We start from the raw sequence: 21,838 nt of genomic DNA on the forward strand, positions 1-21,838 counted from the left end.
CTAAATAGCGTAAAATGCAAGATATCTACATAAAATTTTACTTGCTCACTTTTTCTTCCCTGTGATCTTTCTCAATATGATCTTAAATGACACTATTGAATGAGTAATACTAAGAAGACTGGGTCTCACAAAACCAGTTTACTTGGGAAACCGCTGGGAAAATATAAAGTTCGAAAGGTAGGTTACGAGTGGGGTGTATCCCCACGCAATTCTGAATCTTCCTTAAAAATGGCGTTTGTTCTTGTACATTAGAATCAGAATAAAATGCACTTTCCCACGCCGTTTTTCAGAACGATCACGAAAAACTAGGTACTCCTAATCCACACCCAGAACTCTATCTTTTTCCATGTAGACTTACACTGTCAGTTTCGTGATACGCTGCTTTTGAGGAACATGGATGTTCGCGCAGATACGAGAGACGACGACGATCTCTTAGCCGCCATCATGTTGAACGTTCAAAGAACACTCAGTTTCGCTCCAGATAAAATTTTGTGCGGCGACCTCAGTACAAACCTGTCTATTGTTCAATTTATGGGTTCATCTGTTTCTCGACACCGGAGGGTAAGTAATTTTTTCATATGGACATTGTAGCTTTGGTTTAGAATGACTTAGTTGACATCACTTAATCGGTGGGCTGAAGTTAATCGCCTGGCGTGGTCCCCACATTTTCGCCTGAAATCTCTTCCATCCGTACATCATCATAGGGCGAATAGCAGATAGGTAGACTCGCACCTTGACTTGACAAGCGATGAGAGTCAAGAGGTTGCCCGTCTACCCTGATTCTGGTTGAACGTCTCGGGGAGATCCACATCGGTCTATATTTTTCAGGGTGCAAGCGTAATCTACATGTTGCTGCTGGCTTCGATACAAGGTTGGCAGAATGTTGGAGCTTTGCGTTGTTTTCTCCGAATATTACTCGATCGTCGGTCAACACGAGATCCACCAAGGGACGAGCAGACGGTAGTAAGACTGAGAATTTCACGGATGGCGAGGCTGAACAAGGAAGGTCTTGCCACTGCCCCTTGTCTCACTTCAGTTACCACTTCAAACCATGTTGTACATTCACCTGGCGTTCGAACTGCAGCAGTTCCTTGTTGATTCATGCCATCAAGTAGAGCAACGAACTTTTCCGGTACTCTTTCGACTCTAAAACTCTTTTCCGTTACTCTAAAGTTGAAAGTCGTCGTCGCGCGCTGTTTCTTCGCCATGTTTGATAAGCCGGTCTAGAATGATTCTTTTGAAATAACTCGCAGGAATGAGATTCCTCGACAGTTTTTCGGATCAATAACCTCTTGTAGAGTTAGAATTATGATAGCGCGTGCTCACGAGTCAAGTATTCTTTAGACAATTCATATTGAACGATCTTCATCAGTGAACAAATCTCAGAAAGAGGAAGAGATTTCAGCATTTCTGCATTAATTCCGTCGTCTCCACCTTTATATTCTTCGCTTTTTGGACATAAACCAGAACCTCCAACTCCATCAGTGGTTGTTCACTCTCCCCGTCGTATGTCGGTCGTTGGACGACGTGATCGAGTTCAGAGGAAGCTGTGCTTAGCAAAGTGTTGAAAGATTGCTACCAGATGCTAGGGCTGCACAGCGAATCCATTTGCAGTGTTGAGGACAGATGAACACCTTTTCATTTTGCTGCTATGCTGTCTTAGCAGAGTATAGGCTTTTTTGGGTTCTCGTTCTCCCAGGCCTCTTCAATTTCCCTCGTTCTTGACGTCTATTTTTTCTCCTTCTTAGACGCTGCTTGTGGCGGAGGTCACTGGTAGTGCGGGGTTCAAACAGGAAATAGTACGTAGATTCTGTCTACGCAGATGCAAATGCGAACGCCTTTCTCGATGTTAAAATCGGGAATGTTTTCTTTATTGCGCTCTGAATACATTCAGTGAAGCAGTCATCAATCACTCTCTTCTAGTCTCGTAATTCGATATTAATCAACATTCGTTGGAGGAAGTTCTTTCTGCATTTATCGTCTGTCAAACCTGCCAAATCGGGCTGCGGTTGATGTTTTACTCCACAACTCTTTTTTTGATACCTTCGTATCAATCAGAGAAGAACTGGGCGGTGGTTAGAATCGAATGCGACGTCCCAGTTCTGGACTTTTGAAAAGGATTTTCCTTGTCAGAATGTAAACGAGCTGAAAATTAAGAGCTGTTATCTGGGCTGAGGAAAGTGAACTTCCTCCTCAGACGCTTCTCTTGCTTGAGGTCACCAGCGGTGCGGATGACACATACAGAATTGTACGTGAATCTTGTCTGCGCAGATGCAAAAACGGACTGCTTCCTTGGCCCGAGAGCCCAGAGTGTTTCTTTTGACGCGTCCTGTAAACAATTAACAAACAACATAACAAAATCAACAAATAAACAACAATGTGAAGGAATCTGCATCATAAAGCTTCTTCCTGAAGCTTTATGATGCAGATTTTCTGATCCATACTCCAACAAAAAAAAATGAAAGAAAGAGAAAAAGTGAATCATTTAACATATTGTTGGCGATTCTCTTTGTAGCTTTCATAACTTCGTATGGTTTTTTTAATCTATAGATCAGTCCCAGAAGAAATCGCCTCAAAAAGTATCACGTTTTTCTCTGCACATACTCAATCTTTTAGTGGAGTGGGAAGGCTATAAGAGCCCATATTCTCGCTGAACTATGCACATTGTTAGTCAATCTCAGAAAACTAAGCGCTAATGTAAGTCTAGAAAATTAAAAAACGATCTGACTTTTTTTCTAGCGGTTTCAATTTTTCAGAGCGAAAAACTTGAGGAATACATAGTTGGACTTGGCAAGAAAATTGTTCTTGAAAAGAAGTAAGCATCTTACAAATTACAACTAAAGAAATATTCTATAAAGTTTGATCTACTATTTAAATTCGCAATTAGAATTGGTGGAAAAACCCTGCTCTACTTTTCAGTACCGAGTTAATGTCTCCGGAAGTGTCAGCTGAAGTCGTTAGAGAGGTGAAAATTAAACTAATTAACGGTGCTGGTTTATGATCATTGGGTTTTTTCGATCTAGCCATCTATAGCAGAAAATGAGAGCTTCGCGTCTGTAGAGGGACCATTGGCCAAAGGAAATGAAGCTCAGAAAAGCGCTAGTGAGGTGAATTTTTTATACCTTGCAGAAATTGGTTGTGAGATACACTCACAATTTTGGAAATGAAGAATTGAGATTAAAAATCAAGTTATTAATACAAAGTGTATAAAATTGGAGCTAACCAGTTTCACTCAACTTTGAAAGAGAAGCAAGATTTGGGTCATAATTATCACATTTAAGGCTTTCTGGGTTCCATATTCAGATAACGACACGAAGCCGGCCGAAGAAGTGAGTGAATTCCTGAAAATTTCATCTTAAAGTATATGTTACGGTTACACTAGAACATGCAGTGATCATTTGTGAAATGAGTTCCAATTGAAAAATCGTGCTTTCCAGGAAAAGTCTGCAAAAAAGAAGAAGAGATCGCGATCATTACAGTGCGTAGTGAGTTTGACATTTCTTAAAGTCCGACCATTATAATTAAATTGTGATTTTTAGCTGATTTTCCTCTACCTGCTCTATGTCACTATTTCGTATCTGGTTTATTCGCAGAAAAAACTCGTTCGCCGTTTATCTTCTCGTTGGCGTCCTGCAAATTATTCGCCATTGTCTACGAATGATATGGACGGTGATTCCACTCTACCAGTAAATAGACACAGTGATTTCAACTAAAACCTTCTGAAATATCAGAATTCCCGAGAATTTTAGTGATTTAAGAATATTTCCAAGTTTTGAAGAGTGATCTGCGATGAAGGATAATAGTGCTCGTCATACACTACAATCTTTCTATGCAGACCACTCGTCAAAATCTTTTCTGATCCTCTAATCCCTTTAATTCCCGTATTTGTCCTCGAAGAAAATGAGCGTCAAGGTACTGATAGGTATTTTGATTCCGTTCATACTTTACTGCTGTGTAAATTTGTTTCGATACTTCAGTAGTGCACACATTCTTGTGTTTATTGGTAACACATTAGGGCTCTTCTTGTTTTTTTTTTCGTTTGCTGGACAAAGAATATGCGGCTAAGTTTGTGCTCTCTATTTAACTTCACTCACATAAAAAGAACCCTTACACATGAGATGGTTGTTTCAACATCCATTAGCTAAGCTTCTGATGCAGGACACCAGTCGATGAAAGGTGACGACATCGACATTTGACCATCACGGCAGCTCACGGTAGTATCACTCAGAAGTTTTAACGTAGTATTTCGTAGTGCCCAGTTCACTCGCCTTTCACTTCCATTCCACTTAAATCCCTTTTCGTAGATCATTTTGTGGGTCCAGATATTTTTAAATTTAGTTCCTTAAGATATAAACTTCACATTTCATCAACTCATTTTCCATATAGAGTTGCCTGATTTTTACGGACCTGTACGATTGTCAGCCGAGAATTCTTCATTGGGATTAAAAGCTGTGCTTTTTCTGCAGTAGTTTCTAATTTTGCATGAGCTTCCTGACTTAATCATTCCATTTCCTCAATTTCAAGGGCGAAAATTCATAAGAATTTTAATGCTCTAGATAAACGTTCACGGATGTCTTTTCATTTGAAAAAACACCAACAAAAGCAAAATTTTCATCCCCATTTTTGAAAAAGTGCCAGGAGTGAAACTAGTCTCTATGCAGAATTAGCAATTCAATTCCAACGTTAATTATGATGTCAATGCGTCACTGACATGTCGGACAACTGCATAATGGTGAATTAATTGTCACATATCAGTAGAAATACTACCCTAGGAACCTAATCCTCGATATCCGATATATATCTGATCCTCGGATGGGGTCATAAGAATTTCAAAGCTCATGTTCAAGGTACGTGGAGGAGCAGAAGCTAGCTGCTCAGTAGAGATTATGAATAGGTGAGAAGGCGGTGGAAAGGAAGCAAAAGACTTAGCTTGTTTAATAAAGTGAGGAACCGAGTCTGCAGCTGTGATGGGCTACTGGATAGCGTGATAGAGTGATGACAGATCATATCCTTGCTGGGTTCACCAGCACACTCTGATGTCGTTCTTGTGCAGTTCTTCTATCTGCTTGATTTTGTAGGTTATGTTCTAACATCGGGATCTTCATGATATGCAACGACTCGATACATGTAACTGGGTGGTACTCTTTTAAATGATCCCCACCACCAGAGCGGAGCTATTCTCTCCTACCAGACCTATGTAGTGGAGCGCTGCTGCTTCGACTAAATAGTCATTCAATGTTCCGCAGCGACATATCACATTACTTTAGAAAGGAAGCATTTCAATAAAAAAAATTCCATGTGGAGCCACCTCCTTACAGCAAATATTGCAAAGAAAAACATACTATGAGTTCTACCTTAGTTATTTTGAGAAAAAGAATTGAAACAGACAATCATTGCGGGCAGTCTACAATCTTCTTAAGCTCACCAGCCAAAAACCCCGAGAACCACTGATAGATAGATACATCAACAAAGTTACAATATTGATCTTATTATTAGCAATGATGCCATGCTAGTTTGAGTACTAAGTTGCGTCATAAGCCTCTTCGAAACAATGTGAGTCTGGAGGGAGGAGTAGTCAGAGTCAGAGTGCCGCCTTAAATGCCATTTCCTTAGAACTGAAGCTCAATGAATACTGAACTAAGTTAGGAAAAATTGTAGAAAAAACCGGCAGAAACATTGTCAACACTACTTCGCTACAGCCAATTGCACCATCTGCACCATCTGAATTTGCACCACACCAGCTCTTAAAGACTCACTTGCCTCTTAAGTGATAGTATAGCACACCACTATCACCTTGACCTTCATCCATTCCCCTCCTCTTCTTCCACAACTTTGGTTTTAAAGGTGGCGTATCGCAAAACTGACGTAGTATCATAATCCTAGGGAATCCGTAGAGTTCGGGTTGTAGATTGTGGAACCCAACATGGATTTGCTCAACTTCTCTTGATCATCAACGAGGCACGTTAGAGCACGTCCCTTTGTACACCGTTCGGTCTCCTCAATAGCCTCTCTATTGGTTTTGCTTGGATGAGTTGGTGAGGGGGCATAATCGACCTTTGATCCCTAACTTGTAGACGCTGCGCGTGTGCGAGGGTGGTGCGTTCCATATTACCTCGTAGGCAAAAAACGTCGTTTCCCACCGCGGTTTTTGCGAAGGTGAGGGGAGGTTGAGCTAAGCCACGGTGGGTGCCGTAATCTACAAAACGGACTCTATGGGTTCCTTGTGGTTTCTGTACTAGGTCAGTTTCGTGATGCGCTGCCTTTAAGGCACATTTACATAGCACAGAATTATCATCATAGTAATGGCAAAGATATGGTTTTACATCAGTACTGATTTATAAGACCTCAACGATGCCGAACTGCAGTTAAACGCATTGGCACAGCTCAGGGTCGATACGTTGAACAATTTGTCCTTTTTATTTTGCTCTTCATCATATGAAGAGTTCGGAAAGCAATCTCATCATTTCAATAGAGTTTGGGTCGAGACAGGAAAAACTGCGCTTTTACATAGAACACGACTGAAGTGTACTTCCTAGTTGGCCGGTTCTATAGAGGGGTATCCAAGGTACATCCTATCATAAGCAATGTAGGCGGCCTACTGAAAGAATATTGTGACTTGTAAGCGTGATACTTCCCCTGCTGCTCAAAAATGTTCCTGCGCATTTGTCCAACACCAACATGTTTCTTGAGCTACTTCGGAGAGAGCGCTTGAGAAAAGGATGTGTGATTGAATCTTTCGATGTCACTTCTCTATATACCAATTTCTCAAACAGCGCTGCACTGTAAACCGTGTTCGAAGACTACTCATAGTAAATCGAGACATTCTAAACATTTACGGGTTTTCCATGAGGCAGATTGTGATGCTTCTGGATTAATGCTTAAAGTGCTCCATATTGCTTGCATTCATGTCTAAAATAGAACTAACCATCCTGGAACGGAAACCTTTTGTGTACTCTCGTTACATTGATGACTCTTGCATTATATGTCCCACTCAAGACGATATGGACACTTGGTTCGAGCTTCTGAACCAGCAATCCCCTTACATGCGGTTTACACGGGAAAAGCCCGAAGAAAATTGCTGTTCTTCCTTAACGTAGAAATACAGTGGTCTAATTGTGAGTGGAATACACGATGGTTTCAAAAACCTAGCAGTGAAAACATATTAATCCACTGTCTTTTTGCTCATCCTTGGAAAACCAAGAAATCAGTCATTCGAAAATCAGCGGATCAATGCGGTTAAAGGCTGCATATCACGAATTTGACGTGGCATGGATTTTCGAGGCCCAATTACCATACGGGTGCGTAGACTGCAAAAGTGGGTGGAATCTCGCCCATCTTCTCCTGCTTCACTGTAAAATGACGGCTTCGGAATGCGGTTTCTTACGACGTCCTCTATTGCAACGCGCCACCTTTGCGGCCAGCCTCTGCTTTGAAATTCCTTGAGACACTCCGATAGGCAATTCATTTCATTCGACGAATGAAATGAGACTTATGGCTACCTCCGCAAGTGAGAGCTCTTCAGATTTGTGGATACCTCCACAAGTGAGAGATGTGGAGGTAGCCACAAATCTCAAGACGCAATTAATCCGAAACAGAATGTACGATCGCATCTGTCTGACTTCGAACTGTGCAATTTGCCCATTCGATAAACCAGGCGAATGCATGGTCTCTGATGTAGTTTATTGAATTTCGTCAAAACATCTGACGAACAATATGTTGGCGAAAGAGGGCGACCTCTTTGTGTTTGTATTAAAGAACATCTACACGAAATGAAGCACTCAAACGCAGCAACCCCTCTCGGAGCTCATCGCAGAAAATATCATGATAATGCTCCGTTCTGCATAGCTGCCGCGATCCTATCGTACAAACTTGGAATTATTTCTCGCAGAACTTTGGAGGCGTATTAGATAAACGCTAAAGGCCCCGAAATGAATAGAAAGGAGAGTGCATAGCCGGGACCAAAGATTCAGAGCTGGCTCAGATACCCGCAAAAGTCTTGCCTTTGCGGGTTTTGATCTACGGGATCATATGCTGATTGGAGGATTTTATCACGGCAGGTCCGCTAATATCATGGCAACGCGGCTACTTAGGTAATCACAACGATTTGGGCTTTTTTGGTTTCGATTTTGGATGCAGCATTTTATAGAATGATGAATTGTTCTAAATGAGGCATTTAAGAGGATATATTACAAATAATCTGACTTTCTAGCATCTGACGAAGGAGACGACGTCGAAACGTTAGCCGTCGTAAAGCTTGTTAACAATCTTGGCTCTTGCTTCAATTTGACAACTCGATATCTTCACAGGTTTGAAAATGATTCCAGGTTTCGATGCAGTGGATACCCCATCAAACTCTCCCTCTTTCCATGCCAAACCTCGACGTCGTTCTAAATGCACTATACAAGAACCTTAAACAGGAAAACAAACTGACCAGTCCTACTGACCCGATGGACTGGTGATCAATCGCCCTTACACACCGTCCATACAGAATATCCAAGGCGAATGAGATCCACACATTGTGCAGCATCCAGGGTATCGGTGTCTGGAAGCTGTAAATAGTTTCTTGGGGTGACAGCTGCGATATCGATGGAACACACATCCAAAATGAAGTTTGAAATTGAGTTTAAAGCTTACTCTCGAGATATAGAGCCGACAACGATATTGATTCATATTGGCGTAGAGGTGAATCTGGCGCCGAACTGCGATGACTTCCAGCGGACATGGAAGGGTCTCCCAAGCTGAGAAGTTGCTTTACAGCTTTGAAATTCCAACTCCCCTGAACTGGAAACTAGCTAAGAGTAAACAACGATGGGAAAGTACATCTGCTATAGGTAACGAAGGCGGAAAGAACTCTCATACTAGAGAACTCATTGTTCTAAGATGAGTAGCTCATTGTTCTAACATCTAGTAGGGCCAAAAAGTGGACTGCAACCTGCTGCTCAGAGTACTGTAAACCTGTGCCGAAAGTGCCTCGAAACAGCACACGAGAAGCCTAGTTCGAATTTTGAAGATCACTAAGGATCCGCTGGAAAGAAGAAAGACTTTGAAACTTGATCCTAATGCATCGCACATTGAGCAGTTAGTAGCAAGCACTGGCTCCAAGGCCCAGGGAAGGCCCTGAAGGAGAATCTTTCAAAATACAGGCAGAAGATTCTGGAATCAGCAGCAGCAAAGAGGGACAAATCTAGAGAAGGGACCTCCGCGAACATAATATTTCGCTAACAGCCTAGACGAGTGTAGACGGAATACGCACCTTTTCTCGTAGTGAGATAGAAATCGTTGTGCAGAGCTTCTACTCAAACATTTTCCCTCCGTCAACTCTTGTGCCAACCCCAATCCTTTCAGCTGGTGAAGACCCACTACGGTTTCCAGACCCGGAACTGATTTTATATCAGCAGACTTTCTTAGGGATGGTGGCCATCTGTTTCGCATAATTCTGGCGGTGCTCATAACGTCTTATCTTCAAAAAAAAAAACGATACCAGATCAGTGAAAGACTTTGCGAACCGTTTTCACCAATAACAAAAAGTGATCTAGAGGACCTCTGGAGCTATCGTCGGATGTGCTTGCTAAGTGTCTTTTACAAAGTATTCACCATAATCATCCTCGCTACCACATTCATCCAGGACGTTAATTGGTGCTCAACCCAAAGAACAAGCTGAGTTTTCCACGGGGTTCAGCTGCATAAACCACATTCAGTTTCGAATATCATTGACTTTTGCCAGAAGTACCGCCTCCCCCTTGTCCTGTCCTTCATTGACTATGAGAGAGCGTTGAACAGCGTAGAAACGAATGCAATACTGTTAACCCTGATCGATCAAGGTGTGAACGCGTTGTGTGTGAGGATATTAGTCGGCTGGTATCATCGATCTACTATTAGCACACCATACGGATGAGAAAGAAGATGGATAAGGTGATACTTTGTTGCCGAATCTCTTCAGAGCAATCAAAATTGTAATTTAATGTAATGATTATTCCATTTACCATTGTAATGCAGGTATTACTTGCTCGGGAAGAAAGGGACATACGTGTTGAGAGATGATTCTTCTCGAAATTTTGTTTTGCGAAGGACATCGTTTTTTTTTTGAGAAGTGCCAGCGGAACAGAGATGATGCAGCATTCGCATCCGTTCGGGAAGATACGAACCAACTGGCAGACCAACAACTTCGTGCCTATCTGCTCTTCCAGCGCTCTGTTTCGCAGCAGAGACGTGGAAAGACACCGCTGCCACGTCTAGAAAGCTACTTACCACTCACATCACCTTTGAGAGATATCTTCTGAAATTTAGCCGGCGCGCACAACAACACATAGCCGGTCTTTGCAGCTCCGATTTAAGAGCAAGTTCCGCCTTCGCGACGCAGTGAAATATATATCTGGTGCGATAATGCTAGGATGGATTCCAAGAGATGCCAAACGTCCTCGAGGAAGTAGCCAACAAGATGGGTAACGTGTTCTCTGCATGGGTAGACCAGCAACAGATCAGCTGAATACTGATCAGGGATCTCGTCAACAGATCAGTGGAGACGATGGTGGAGACTGGACGTCCGGTGAAGGCGGGCCATCTGAGTATTTGAGAAAGTATGCATAGAACTTGCACATTTAGGAAGAGATCGCATATACATACATATCATATTATATTGTAATAATTTAAAGAAGGGCGAGTGTAGCGCAGTCGGTGAGAGGTCCACTGTCGACGCACAGTAGGTGGTTCGAAACCGCCCTATTACCAACCAAGCCCTTCATCCCTCCGCGTCGATAAATTGGTACAGGCTTAACAGGGTACCGGCTTACCAGGCTTACCTTACCGGGGTTGGGTCTCCACAATTTGTCCGTCACGGCTAATCTCTAATCGGCTAATCACTCCAGTGTTTTCTGAGAGATTCGGTCATTTCCTCTTCTGCTATCTGGAACGTTAGATTTTTTTATGCCCAAATATGTTACACACGACATTGCCGATTCAGTCCTCCAACATGTGCCGGTCACCTTGGAACAATGAGTTCTCGAGTATGCAATCGCTGTTCTTTTCCCCTTCGTTGCCGATAGCAGATGTATCTTTCCATCGTGACTTACTTTTAGCTAGTTTCCGATCCAAGGAAAGCCGGAATTTCAAAGGTGTCGAACAAGCCTGCAGCCTTCTCAGCCTGCGAGACCCTTCCAGAAAACGTACGTCTGTGGAAGATATCGCAGTTTGACGCCAGATTCACCTTTACGCCACTATAAATTGGTATCGTTGTCGACTCTACATCTGGAGAGTACTCAAACGTGATTTTGGACATGTGTTCATTCAATATTGCAACAATTTGAAAAAAAATGAAAAGTATGGTTTTTCTCTAACTGTTAGGGAAGAATGAAGTGCTAACATGGAATGGCGTGAATACCGACATAGTATTGGTAAATATAAGGTTCTACGCCTGTTCATGCGAACTGTTAGCCGCAATTCAAGCACCCGTCTGGATGTGTGTTTTCAATTTCAGAGAGAAGGGTGGTATCAACGATAGGAGGTAAACGTGGGTATGGGGCTCGCATATCGCTTTGGGTGACAGTGTTGTTATGTGGGTGTTTATGAACGGTATGCAAAGGCGGTTAATCACTAGCCCTCTGGGTCAGTGGGTCTGGTCAGTTTGTTTTCCTGCTTGTATAGTGCATTTAGAACAAAGCCGAGGCTTGGCAAAGAGAGAGGAGAAGTTTGATGGGACATGCGTAGCATCAAAATCTGGAATTATTTCCAGACCTTTGATTAAGGCGAAGTTGTCGAAACGTTAAGCCACAAATAAAATTTTTCAATAACATCATTAGTAAAACAAGAAAACATTAACAATGCAGTGATATGACGTAATAATAAAACGGATAAAATGTCTAGCGTATCGACCCTGAACTGTGGCAAAGCGTTCAACCGCAGTTTTTGAAGTTAAGATCATGACATTGGCGCGCAAACCGCGCGAAAGGCTCTGAAAGCGTTCTGGTACAATTCCAAGAGCCCGAAGATCAATCACAAAGAGCAATGTTTCTATATTATGCGGGAATCGGTTCCCTATTCAAGGTTGCTATTTTGAGCGTGTTAGTCACCTCACCACCGCTTTCTAGCTGCGGCAAGAAATCCAAAAACACTAAGGTAACCCTTACACTTCCTCTTGCACTATGAGACCACACTAGGCTTAAGATTTTTTTTTTGTTTGGTGGATAAGGTGTTTGATCGGACAAATCACGTTCGATTTCACATTTTCAGACTCTGAAAAAGTCGACTTCGCTGAAACGTTAGCCGAAAATAAAGGATTGAGTCTCTTATGAGTTCATGTCTGAAGAGATATAGTGGCAAGAAAGAAGTAAAAAAAGGATAATGTTGCTGACATATCAATTCACTTGGGATGGGCCTACGCGTTTTACTGGGATTGCGGCAAGACAAATCTTTTTAATGATTAGAATTGAATAACACAGTCATTCTGATGTCCATATCTCTTCTCTAACTCTTCCATGCTGCACATGAGCTGTGGAGGATCCTTTATGAGATAATTCTATTTCTATTTAGCACTTCTGATTCTCAAATATCATTTTTGAAAGTAAAACGCCATTTAGATAGAATTCAGCGGTTCTACCAATCTTAATACGCGCACCTGCTACAGCACTCCACACCATTCGTGGACCAACTTATTGTCCTCTGTACCTGCCAAACCTGTCAGTATGCTGACATGCGGATGTTGGAGCGCATCTCAAGATGAACACATCCAATCCTCTTTTCAGCTGTAGGAATCAATGGATGAACACGGGCTTCACTACAAGGCACTTAGTTAAGAGCCAACTCAGAATCCTAGTCTACATTCACCACATGGTCGCTCACGTACTTACCCTGTGCCACTTATCTATTAGCACCACTTATTAAATCACAGACAAGGAAGCGTCGTTCTAAAAAAAGCGCACCTGCTCTCACTTGCAACTCCATCTCGAACTTTTAGGCCTGCGAATCCGTATGGCCATCATTTGAATGCTGCAAAAAAACCTAAACCACCCTCAGACTCTTTATAAGCGAAAACTCCACTGCTGGATGAGTTCTTCACGCTGAGTACAAAGAAGACATTTCTGGAAGACGTGAATGCCTTTGTTGTTCTACCAATGGAAGTGTACTGAAAACTCATGAAAAATGCTCATCGACCACTACAGCTATGGAGCACTCGTTTTTCCACTGATGGATTTCGGCAACTGCTAATTGCTCGGCAATTAATTTAAGAGTGAAAATCTCTTTACGCCACTCAAACAGCCAAAATTGGGAATAAAAGAAGAAAAAAAGAAGGCGAAAGAAAACAGAAACATTTAAGATATCGACAAAATCCCAAAGAACTGAAGAAATGAAGGATAAAAGAGATGTGCACCTGAAACGTTTTAAATAGAGATCAATTTTGCCGCGTTTCTAGGACGGGGAGTGTGAATTTAAATGAAATTCCGAGAAATGAAGGACATCTTTCAGCAAGGAATCTGCAGTGACAGCAACTGAAAACCCACCTGGCGAGCACTAAATGAACGAACAGTAGTATTATAAACAATTAGTTTCTAGCCTTCGTTGTCCTTTTTCATATCCACTCTCTTTGTAATTCAATAGGAAGAATAGAAGAACAGAGAAAACAATGGGTTTGAGTTTCCTCAAAAAAGCTCGTCTTTTGGCGTTTCCAACTGACAACATGTAGCGGAAACAGCTCGTATTTTTTTGAACCGTTCGCAATCAAATTGTCGAAGTTTCGATTGAACTTGACTGCGCTATTCGACTGAACGTGATACTATCATCTTACATAGTAAAAATTGCACTATTGCATTGGAATTTGAGTTGCGACTCTTTAATTTCTAACAAATTGCTATGCCTGGATGTTCTTAAGAAAGTTTATTTCAACTTCCTTTTAGCTGCAAAGATATGCACTCGTGATGGAGCCCTCAATGAATCGGACTGCGAGCTGAGAGGTAACTGCGCACGCAACACAACGCAGTTCGTTGCGACCCTGCTGTATGTCTAGCTATCGTTGAGTGATTCCTTTTGTAGACTTGACGCAAGTCGAATCGAGCTCAATTTCCGAATAACCTGGGTAAGAAAGAGTACGTAAATATCAGTTAGGACGTAAATCGCTTCTACGGTTTTTCTCCATCATTCGATTGTTGTAAGTCAATAGCAGGCAAACATTATTGAATCTTAAGGTAGCCGAATTTATTGTAGCCATTTCTGCTGCGAATGTACATCGAATGTACATTATATATACACACATACATATGACATATACCTAGACCTTGTCAGAGATTGTGCGACTGCGTACCACTTCCCCTGAAGAAGAAACAGCGTAAAATGATCGGAAATTTCCAATCTACGCTAACACAAAAAAAATCGAACAATCAACCATTGACTTTGCTTCTTTGCCGTTGCAAACGGAAAGCGACAACAATTGCGGATCTAAATCTTTTTCACTGTTCTTTTCCCAGGCGCAGTTATTGAAAAATACATAAAAGCGCTTGGAAACACACTTTCTTCGCTCATGTACGGTCAATTTTCCATTCACACAAAGAGGTAAGCGAAGATTTATTCACCTTGAACCATTACTCAGTTAGTATTTTTCTTAAAAATGCAGAGGGCTCTATACTCGCTGCTGCCTGCTTCGTAAAAACAACCGATGTTGGATTGGCTCAGGTCCATCTGTAAATAGGCTGCATTGAGTCCTTTTGCAACTGGCAAAGGTACTTCTTGTAAGAATAAATAAATGGTTGCTTCAGATGATTATTAGTAATAAATTACCCTGATCATTGCTAATGACCTCAGGTCCTTACCTTTTTAAGTGTGGGTGACCACGATTTCGTTGCCTCGTCGAAAAACCAGTAGAGTCCCCAAAAATTCCAGTAGCTTGTGTACGAACTGGAAATATGTCCATTTATAATTTTGAAGCATAGAATTCATGGTGGATAAACCATTCGTTCATCGAATAGTTCAATTTTTAACCTTGTTTGCTTTTTTTTCCTGCTTTCGTGATTTCATGATCTCCCAAAAAACCAAGTGTCGTTAAAGTACAGTTCGATAGTGCTAAAGAATCCGTAAAGTCTCACCTTCCGTGAACCAATAACTCTATGTTGTCGGCTTTCGGACACGATTTGGCATTTTTGAAACAGTCGCGAGCTTTAACCTCTAATGGGCAGCTGTATAACTGAAAAAGTAAGCGTTTTTACTACGTGAATCAAAATAAGTCATGGTACGCTTGAAATTCAACAACAGTTTTTTTTTATTTCAACTCTCATTTAAAAACGGTTTGAGTTTTCATTGAGTGGAAAAAAACAGGAAAGGAAAAGCCAACTTTGTCACTGAATTGCTGTCCTGCTGCATCGTAAATGTCCACTAGCAAATCAAGTCGATGGTTCCAGGTCATCTCCTTCTTTGTTCCATCACAATGGGGCAACTTCTGGGCTGAAGGATAACTCGAATAACTTCTTGCTGCGCTCACCATCACAAGAAGGGAAGACAACTGCAAGTTTGTTTGTTTAAACAAAAAGCGACTGTGTTAAAATAAGAGCGGCCCCCAAACATGCTTTCATTTTCGAGGCCTAAAATGGCTTACCTCAAGTACGAATACGAACATGGGGATTGCTGAAATGAAATGGAATGAAACAAAATAAGCGTCACTTATTTATAGTGTTCTAACAGCTCAGTGCAACACCAGTACATTTAGCACAATATTCCACAGCTGAAGTCAGAATTGATTCTCCCCTCTCTAAATCCCCAAAATCGAACAACGATTTGTTGACAATGATCAATGATTCGTACGTAGTTTCCAAAACACACGAAATTTGAAGAAGCGGTGCTCTGCCATTTGTGTGGGTTTAAGACCAGTTCCTTCCCACTCAGCAGCATCTCACCATCTACTGCTGACAAAGCCCTCTCAGAAATAGCCTGTAGTTCGGTGCAGTTGCGTAGATTGGCGCATTGCAGTAAAGGATTCCCAGTTATACAAATACAGCAGAGTCTGTGCTAATTTCAACGTGCGTAGTCCGGCCTTCTTCCCCAAGGATATGAGGATAAACATGGAATTCATAGCGCTCATTAAGCCAATTCGGAATTCAAAGGATCACGTATATAATAACGGGCTTATTCTGTCACGTGCGTGCGTGCGTGCGTGTGTGTGTGTGTGTGTGTGTGTGTGTGTGTGTGTGTGTGTCAGTCACGAAATTCAAAAAGGGGGATGCGACGGGTCCACCGGCGTCAGATACCTATAGGAGGGAGTGCGACGGGTCCACCGGCGTCGGATTGGTGGATGAAAGATAGATGGTTGCAGCCGTTTGATAGCAGTGGTCATTGGACGCTTTGCTTTTCATCTTTATGACTCCTCCGCGTGCCTATTTCCTTCCTCGTTTGTCTCACGTTCGTAGCATGCCGTTCTCAGAAAGTGGAAACACGCAGGCAAACGGCTGCTTAAATGGTAGCAAGATGTTTATTTGATCTGACGTGGAACGTTATCTTTATCAGTAAGATGATGTCTTTCACGTCATTTTATGCTGAAACATCATTCTTTGATAACTGTTTATAGAAAACAGGAGAAAAACCCATATTTAGCGTGATACTTTTAAATTTTCTCTATAATATATTGATAAGGAGTGTTTGAAGCTGAAGTTCGAATGTTCTCCAAATGTAGAACTGAAAAGTCTAGAAAGAAGACTATGAAATCTTCTGCTTTTGGTTACAATATAAAAAAGGAAGAAGGATTATTGGAGATACACAAGTCTAATTTCATAGAAAACGGCACTAATATTAATTTTCGTTGATCAGTGAAGGCGAGCGAAGCAAACAGCACAGAAAGTCTGAAGTCCGGCGCCGGTGGACCCGTCGCACGCCCTTCTATAGGTATTTGGCGCCGGTGGACCCGTCGCAACCCATTTTATAGCTATCTGACCCCAGCGCACCAATCCGACGCCGGGTGGACCCGTTGCACCCCCTTTTTCGAATTTCGTGACACACACACACATACACACATACATACACACATACATACATACATACACATATATATATACATACACACATACATACACACACACGGACTAAGCTCGTTATTATATACATGATCCTTTGAATTCCGAATTGGCTTAATGAGCGCTATGAATTCCATGTTTATCCTTATATCCTTGGGGAAGAAGGCCGGACTACGCATGTTGAAATCAGCCAATTTGCCCTAATCGAAAAACTGGAAATCCTTCACTGGAATGCGCCAATTTACACAACTGCACCGAACTACAGGCTATTTCTGAAAGGGCTTTGTCAGCAGTAGATGGTGAGATGCTGCTGAGTGGGAAGGAACTGGTCTTAAACCCACAACAATAGCAGAATACCGCTTCTTCAAATTTCATGTGTTTTGGAAACTACGTACGAAATTATCATTATCAACAAATCGTTGTTCGATTTTAGGGATTTAGAGAGGGAAGAATCAATTCTGACTTCAGCTGTGGAATATTGTGCTAAATGTACTGTTGTTGCACTGAGATGTTAGAACACTATAAATAAGTGGCGCCTATTTTGTTTCATTCCATTTCATTTCAATTCGTAAACCAACATATTGTGCTCCATACCAACTAGTAAACCGTCATCCAGATATTGGAGTTCATCTCAATGTGAACACACGTAATGGTCTTTTCAGATCTAAGGATAAAGAGATAAATATGGGCTTGACCAGTAGTACTCAGTTAAGAGCCAACTCAGAATCCTAGTCTACATTTAGCACATGGTCGCTCAAGTACTTGCCGGAAGCGCGGTTCTTAAAAAACGCAACTGCTCTCACTTATAATTATCCATCTCAAACTTCCGGGTTCGCGAATCCGTCACGAGATCACATGATTGCTGGCAAAAAATCTAAACCAGTACGCACAAGAAATCAAAACTGAATTCCTAAGATACTTTTGGTTCTGGAAAAAAGAGCAGAGGAAGAAGTGTCTTGAGAATGGTCCTTTTTGGAAAATTCGGCTCAATCTCTGAAGAACATCAGCTCATGTTTTTCGTTTGAAAGAGTTCGATTGCCGAAAATATGAAATGACACTTTTCTGGTCATGGGATGTCTGCAGAAGACTAACTGACGTCTCTATCTGAAGCGTATTCCTCAGTTCTGTGAAAGGGATGCTGTTTCAAAAAAAAGTGGCAAAAACTGACACCGTCCACCTGGCGAGCACTAAATGAACGAACACTAGTATTATAAACAATTAAGTTCTAACGTTCTTTGTCCTTGTTTATATGCTTTCTCTCTCTGTAATTTAATTGAAGAATAGAAGAATGGAAAATATAACAGCTTAGAAATTTCCGAAAAAAGCTGGTTTCTTTGGGATTCCCAAATGAAAACCTGTAGCAGAAACAGCTCTTAATTTTTCGAACCGTCCGCAATCAAATTCGCAAAGTTTTGATTGGATTCGACTGCACTATTTGACTGAACGTAACACTGTCATTTCACATCGTATAAATTCGCTATTCTATTAAAATTTGGGTTCTGATTCTTGGATTTTTAACGAGTTACTATGCTTCAATGCTCAAAAGAAAGTTCATTTCAATTTTCTTAATTGAAAAAACATGTGATCGTGATGAGAGAAGCAAATAAGACTGTATCTTAATTGGGCCGCCAAACAAAAGTCATTGAATTTTAAGGTTGAGTTGTTTATTGTAACGATTTCTGCTGCAAATGTACATACATCATCGCATATGACGAACTGACGATTGAGAATTATATGCTCCGACGATTGTCAGAGATTGTGCGACTGCAAAGCGCTTCGCAAGAAGAAGAAACCGTGTAAAATGACGAGAAAATATCGATCTACGCTTACACAAAATGTTTGAACAAACAGCCATTGGCTTTGCTTCTTCGCACTTGTAAACGAAGAGCGGCGACATTTGCGGATCAAGATTTTCACTTTTTCCTCAAGCCGAACTTTTTCAGAAATACGTAAAAGTATTTGGGAACGCGCTTTTTTCGCCTCTATTAGGGTGTTCGGAAAGTATCTGCCGAGAATTTCGCAGTAGCGCAGATTTTTTGAGATGTTCTGGAAATTCCCGTTTTAAATATATTATATAAGGACATTACCGTTTGTATACACATGACATATCTGACTCCTTCTTCCTTGCTTTTCTGCATCTCTGCAGAATACTGAAGCTTCATGAAATGAATCACAAGATAGTACGAATATCTAAATCCTTAATCATTGATTTTAATAACGTCTAATGTTTTGTCTAAGCCGAAGCTAATAAACGTCTTGAGAACAAATCGATTTGTTCCCAAGGTGTTTATTACGATTTCGGCAAAGTATACATATGTACATGCCCGAAACTCAATCGTACAATTCGGCTTAGACAAAACATTCGACGTTATTAAAATCGGCTTAAACAAAACATTCGACGTTATTAAAATCGGCAAAGACAAAACATTAGACATTATTAAAATCGATTATTAAGGTTTTAGACATTCGTGTTAAGTGTGATTCATTTCAGGAAACTTCAGAATTCTGCAGAGATCCAGAAAACTTGCCTATTTCATCCCATAGTGGCCGAACATTCCACGCATATTCGACACGTACTCCTTTACGAGTGTGAATCTGGCCACCCTGCTGCTGAAGTCCATTTAAGTCAAGTATTCGGCACTGAAGCCCCTTCTGAGCGGTCTGTGCGCGCTTGGTTCCAGCGCTTCAAAGCCGGAAACAAGAAACTCGAAGATGAGCCTCGCTCTGGTCGAACGACTACAATGTCGTTCGACTAACTGAAAAATCTGGCGAAGCAGCATCCATATGAAGGTGTGCGGTGTTTTGCTTCCAGTTTTGGCTGTTCGTTGTTCACCGTGAGCAATGAACTGCGATCTCTCAGAATGGTGAAAAAGCTCGGTCAGTGGCTCCCACATGCACTGAGCGACGGCAACCGCCAAATACACCTGGACATCTGCACCCAGCTGCTCTCCATAAGCCGCAGATTCGACTGGCTGGACATCCTTGTCACTGGAGATGAAAAATGGGTCCTCTATGTACGTCAACTACGTACTAAGTCAACCACACCCACAAACGTAGAAGTCCCATTTTTGGTGCTGGCGATGAAATGCAGGATCCTTTCGTGAAAGGGAATCCATAAGAACAAGGTCACGCTGAGCGTCTGGTGGGGAGTTCATGGAATCTACCGTTTCGAACTGCTGCAGGACAACACGACAGTTATTGCCGAGGTCTACTGCGCTCAACTGCAAAGACTGGCCGACAAGATCCGCAAGGAGCACCCGAAGCTCGACAACATTCGCCTGTTGTACGATAACGCGCGCCCTCACATCGCGAAGAGGACTTCCGAGAAAATTCTGGAGCTCGGATGGGAAGTTTTACCGCCCCCACCGTACATCCCAGACCTGGCCCCGTGCGACGGCCACCTCTTCCGATCGCTTCAGCATCACCCGGAAGAGAAGCGCTACAATAATCGTGACCACCTCGAAAATCACCTTCGGGCTTTCTCCGCCTCCAGGTCGCCGGAGTACTACGCCAAAGGAATCCGTGATTTTGTGAGACGTTGGCAGAAAGTTGTCGATGTTGATGGAGATTATTTCGTCGAATAATAAAATGTTGTTAAAAAGTTGTGTTGTTTTGAAATTTTGCCGTATTTCGGCAGATACTTTCCGAACACCCTAATATTTCATTGATTCGCACTAACGCATGCGCGAAGATTTATTTATTCTGAACCATTCTACTTAAATTCACCAAAAATACAAAGGACTCTGTACTCTTTACCGTCTGCTCCGTAGAAACAACCTATTTAGTGTTTGCTCAACTCCATCTGCAAGTAGGTTGCATTGATTGTAACTAGCAACGGCACTTCTTTTAAAAATAAATGTCTGCCATAAATGATTATTGCTAGTAAATAACTATGATCATCCCTAATGAATTCAATTCCTTACCGTCTTAAGTGTCTCTGACCATGACATGATGGCATCCTCGATAAACCAGTATAATCCCCAATAATTGTAATATTCTGTGTTAGAGCTGGAAATGTGTCCACTTTTAGTTTTGAAGTATAAAGTTTATTGTAGATAAAAAAAAACTGGTTATACTCTATGCGTTCATCAAATAGTTTCCGATGTGACGGCATTGTACATGATTGCATTCAATGACTCCGCTATGCAGGCGGGTTTAGATCTATAAACTGAACACCAGAGCTCAGTCAACCTGGGTGGCTTTTCTGTGGATCAGTAAATGGTTGGGAATGTCTCACATGCACTGTTCTCAGATGGTCGAGCAACCTTTTAGCACAAGTCAGCTGTCCCGTTGCAACGCTCCACTTGTAGGTAGACGCACCGCATCCACCTGTGCAGCGATCAAAGGCCATCACGCCGTTATTTTTAGGACGATTAGGGAGAGGTGAGTGGAACCAGCCGTGATCCCGCAATGTACAACTCCACCTCCACCTTTTGCTGTGGATTCCTTCACCACGCGAGATTCGTGCTATCCCGCCTTTAAAATTCAGGTGCCGATTTTCGAAACACGCCCCCTAACTTATTGCCAATATTTTGCCAATTGTTTTTTTTTGTCAGCTCCACTCAAGCAGAGGTCGACAATCGTTTCAAGGTACAAAAAGAGTCGGAGGGTTCACTCGGGATAAGTCTAAAGAAGAATGCTTACCCTTCCTCAGTGTCCAAGTGCATATCTGAAACAGATGGCATAAGAATAAATGGTGCCGCAAACCTAGTAGTACCTACCTAACAAATCTGGTGTGGAGAAAATACCCTTTTGTGTACGGTTCATTTCCGATGGCGCTAGCGCTGCCATTCGGCGGTATCTGAGGAAACCAAACCATGTTCACGTGTTGTTTATCTGATTTCTTGCATGCAGTA

General features: G+C 41.9%; 5 protein-coding genes across 6 annotated transcripts; 2 read left to right on the forward strand and 3 right to left on the reverse strand.

Moving 5' to 3' along the window:
- Positions 1-393: 393 nt before the first annotated feature.
- Positions 394-3,713, forward strand: RB195_011488 (uncharacterized protein; the record flags this gene model as incomplete). 2 transcript variants are annotated; one of them, XM_064192923.1, is made up of 8 exons in its annotated part: positions 394-561; positions 2,617-2,697; positions 2,757-2,815; positions 2,920-2,965; positions 3,024-3,107; positions 3,282-3,329; positions 3,438-3,485; positions 3,540-3,713. In XM_064192923.1, 8 exons carry the CDS (start codon positions 394-396, stop codon positions 3,711-3,713), a joined length of 708 nt encoding a protein of 235 aa, XP_064050506.1. The 2 variants fall into 2 exon arrangements, with proteins under 2 accessions (XP_064050506.1, XP_064050507.1); XM_064192924.1 differs by having other exon boundaries at positions 3,438-3,478; positions 3,540-3,543.
- RB195_011489 (uncharacterized protein) lies at positions 843-1,208 on the reverse strand (the record flags this gene model as incomplete). Its single annotated transcript, XM_064192925.1, has 1 exon — positions 843-1,208. One exon carries the CDS (start codon positions 1,206-1,208, stop codon positions 843-845), a length of 366 nt encoding a protein of 121 aa, XP_064050508.1.
- Positions 3,714-8,238: 4,525 nt separating the features above from the next.
- On the reverse strand, positions 8,239-9,432 carry RB195_011490 (uncharacterized protein; the record flags this gene model as incomplete). Its single annotated transcript, XM_064192926.1, has 5 exons — positions 8,239-8,408; positions 8,474-8,575; positions 8,635-8,776; positions 8,956-9,025; positions 9,254-9,432. The coding sequence occupies 5 exons, from the start codon at positions 9,430-9,432 to the stop codon at positions 8,239-8,241; spliced, it is 663 nt and encodes a 220-aa protein (XP_064050509.1).
- A 5,139-nt stretch (positions 9,433-14,571) lies between these two features.
- On the reverse strand, positions 14,572-15,595 carry RB195_011491 (uncharacterized protein; the record flags this gene model as incomplete). Its single annotated transcript, XM_064192927.1, has 5 exons — positions 14,572-14,664; positions 14,796-14,880; positions 15,069-15,166; positions 15,314-15,481; positions 15,575-15,595. The coding sequence occupies 5 exons, from the start codon at positions 15,593-15,595 to the stop codon at positions 14,572-14,574; spliced, it is 465 nt and encodes a 154-aa protein (XP_064050510.1).
- Positions 15,596-19,843: 4,248 nt separating this feature from the next.
- Positions 19,844-20,566, forward strand: RB195_011492 (uncharacterized protein; the record flags this gene model as incomplete). Its single annotated transcript, XM_064192928.1, has 2 exons — positions 19,844-19,996; positions 20,090-20,566. 2 exons carry the CDS (start codon positions 19,844-19,846, stop codon positions 20,564-20,566), a joined length of 630 nt encoding a protein of 209 aa, XP_064050511.1.
- Positions 20,567-21,838: the final 1,272 nt, after the last annotated feature.

Source organism: Necator americanus, chromosome III (assembly GCF_031761385.1).
Source record: "Necator americanus strain Aroian chromosome III, whole genome shotgun sequence".
In the NCBI taxonomy this organism is placed as follows: domain Eukaryota; kingdom Metazoa; phylum Nematoda; class Chromadorea; order Rhabditida; family Ancylostomatidae; genus Necator; species Necator americanus.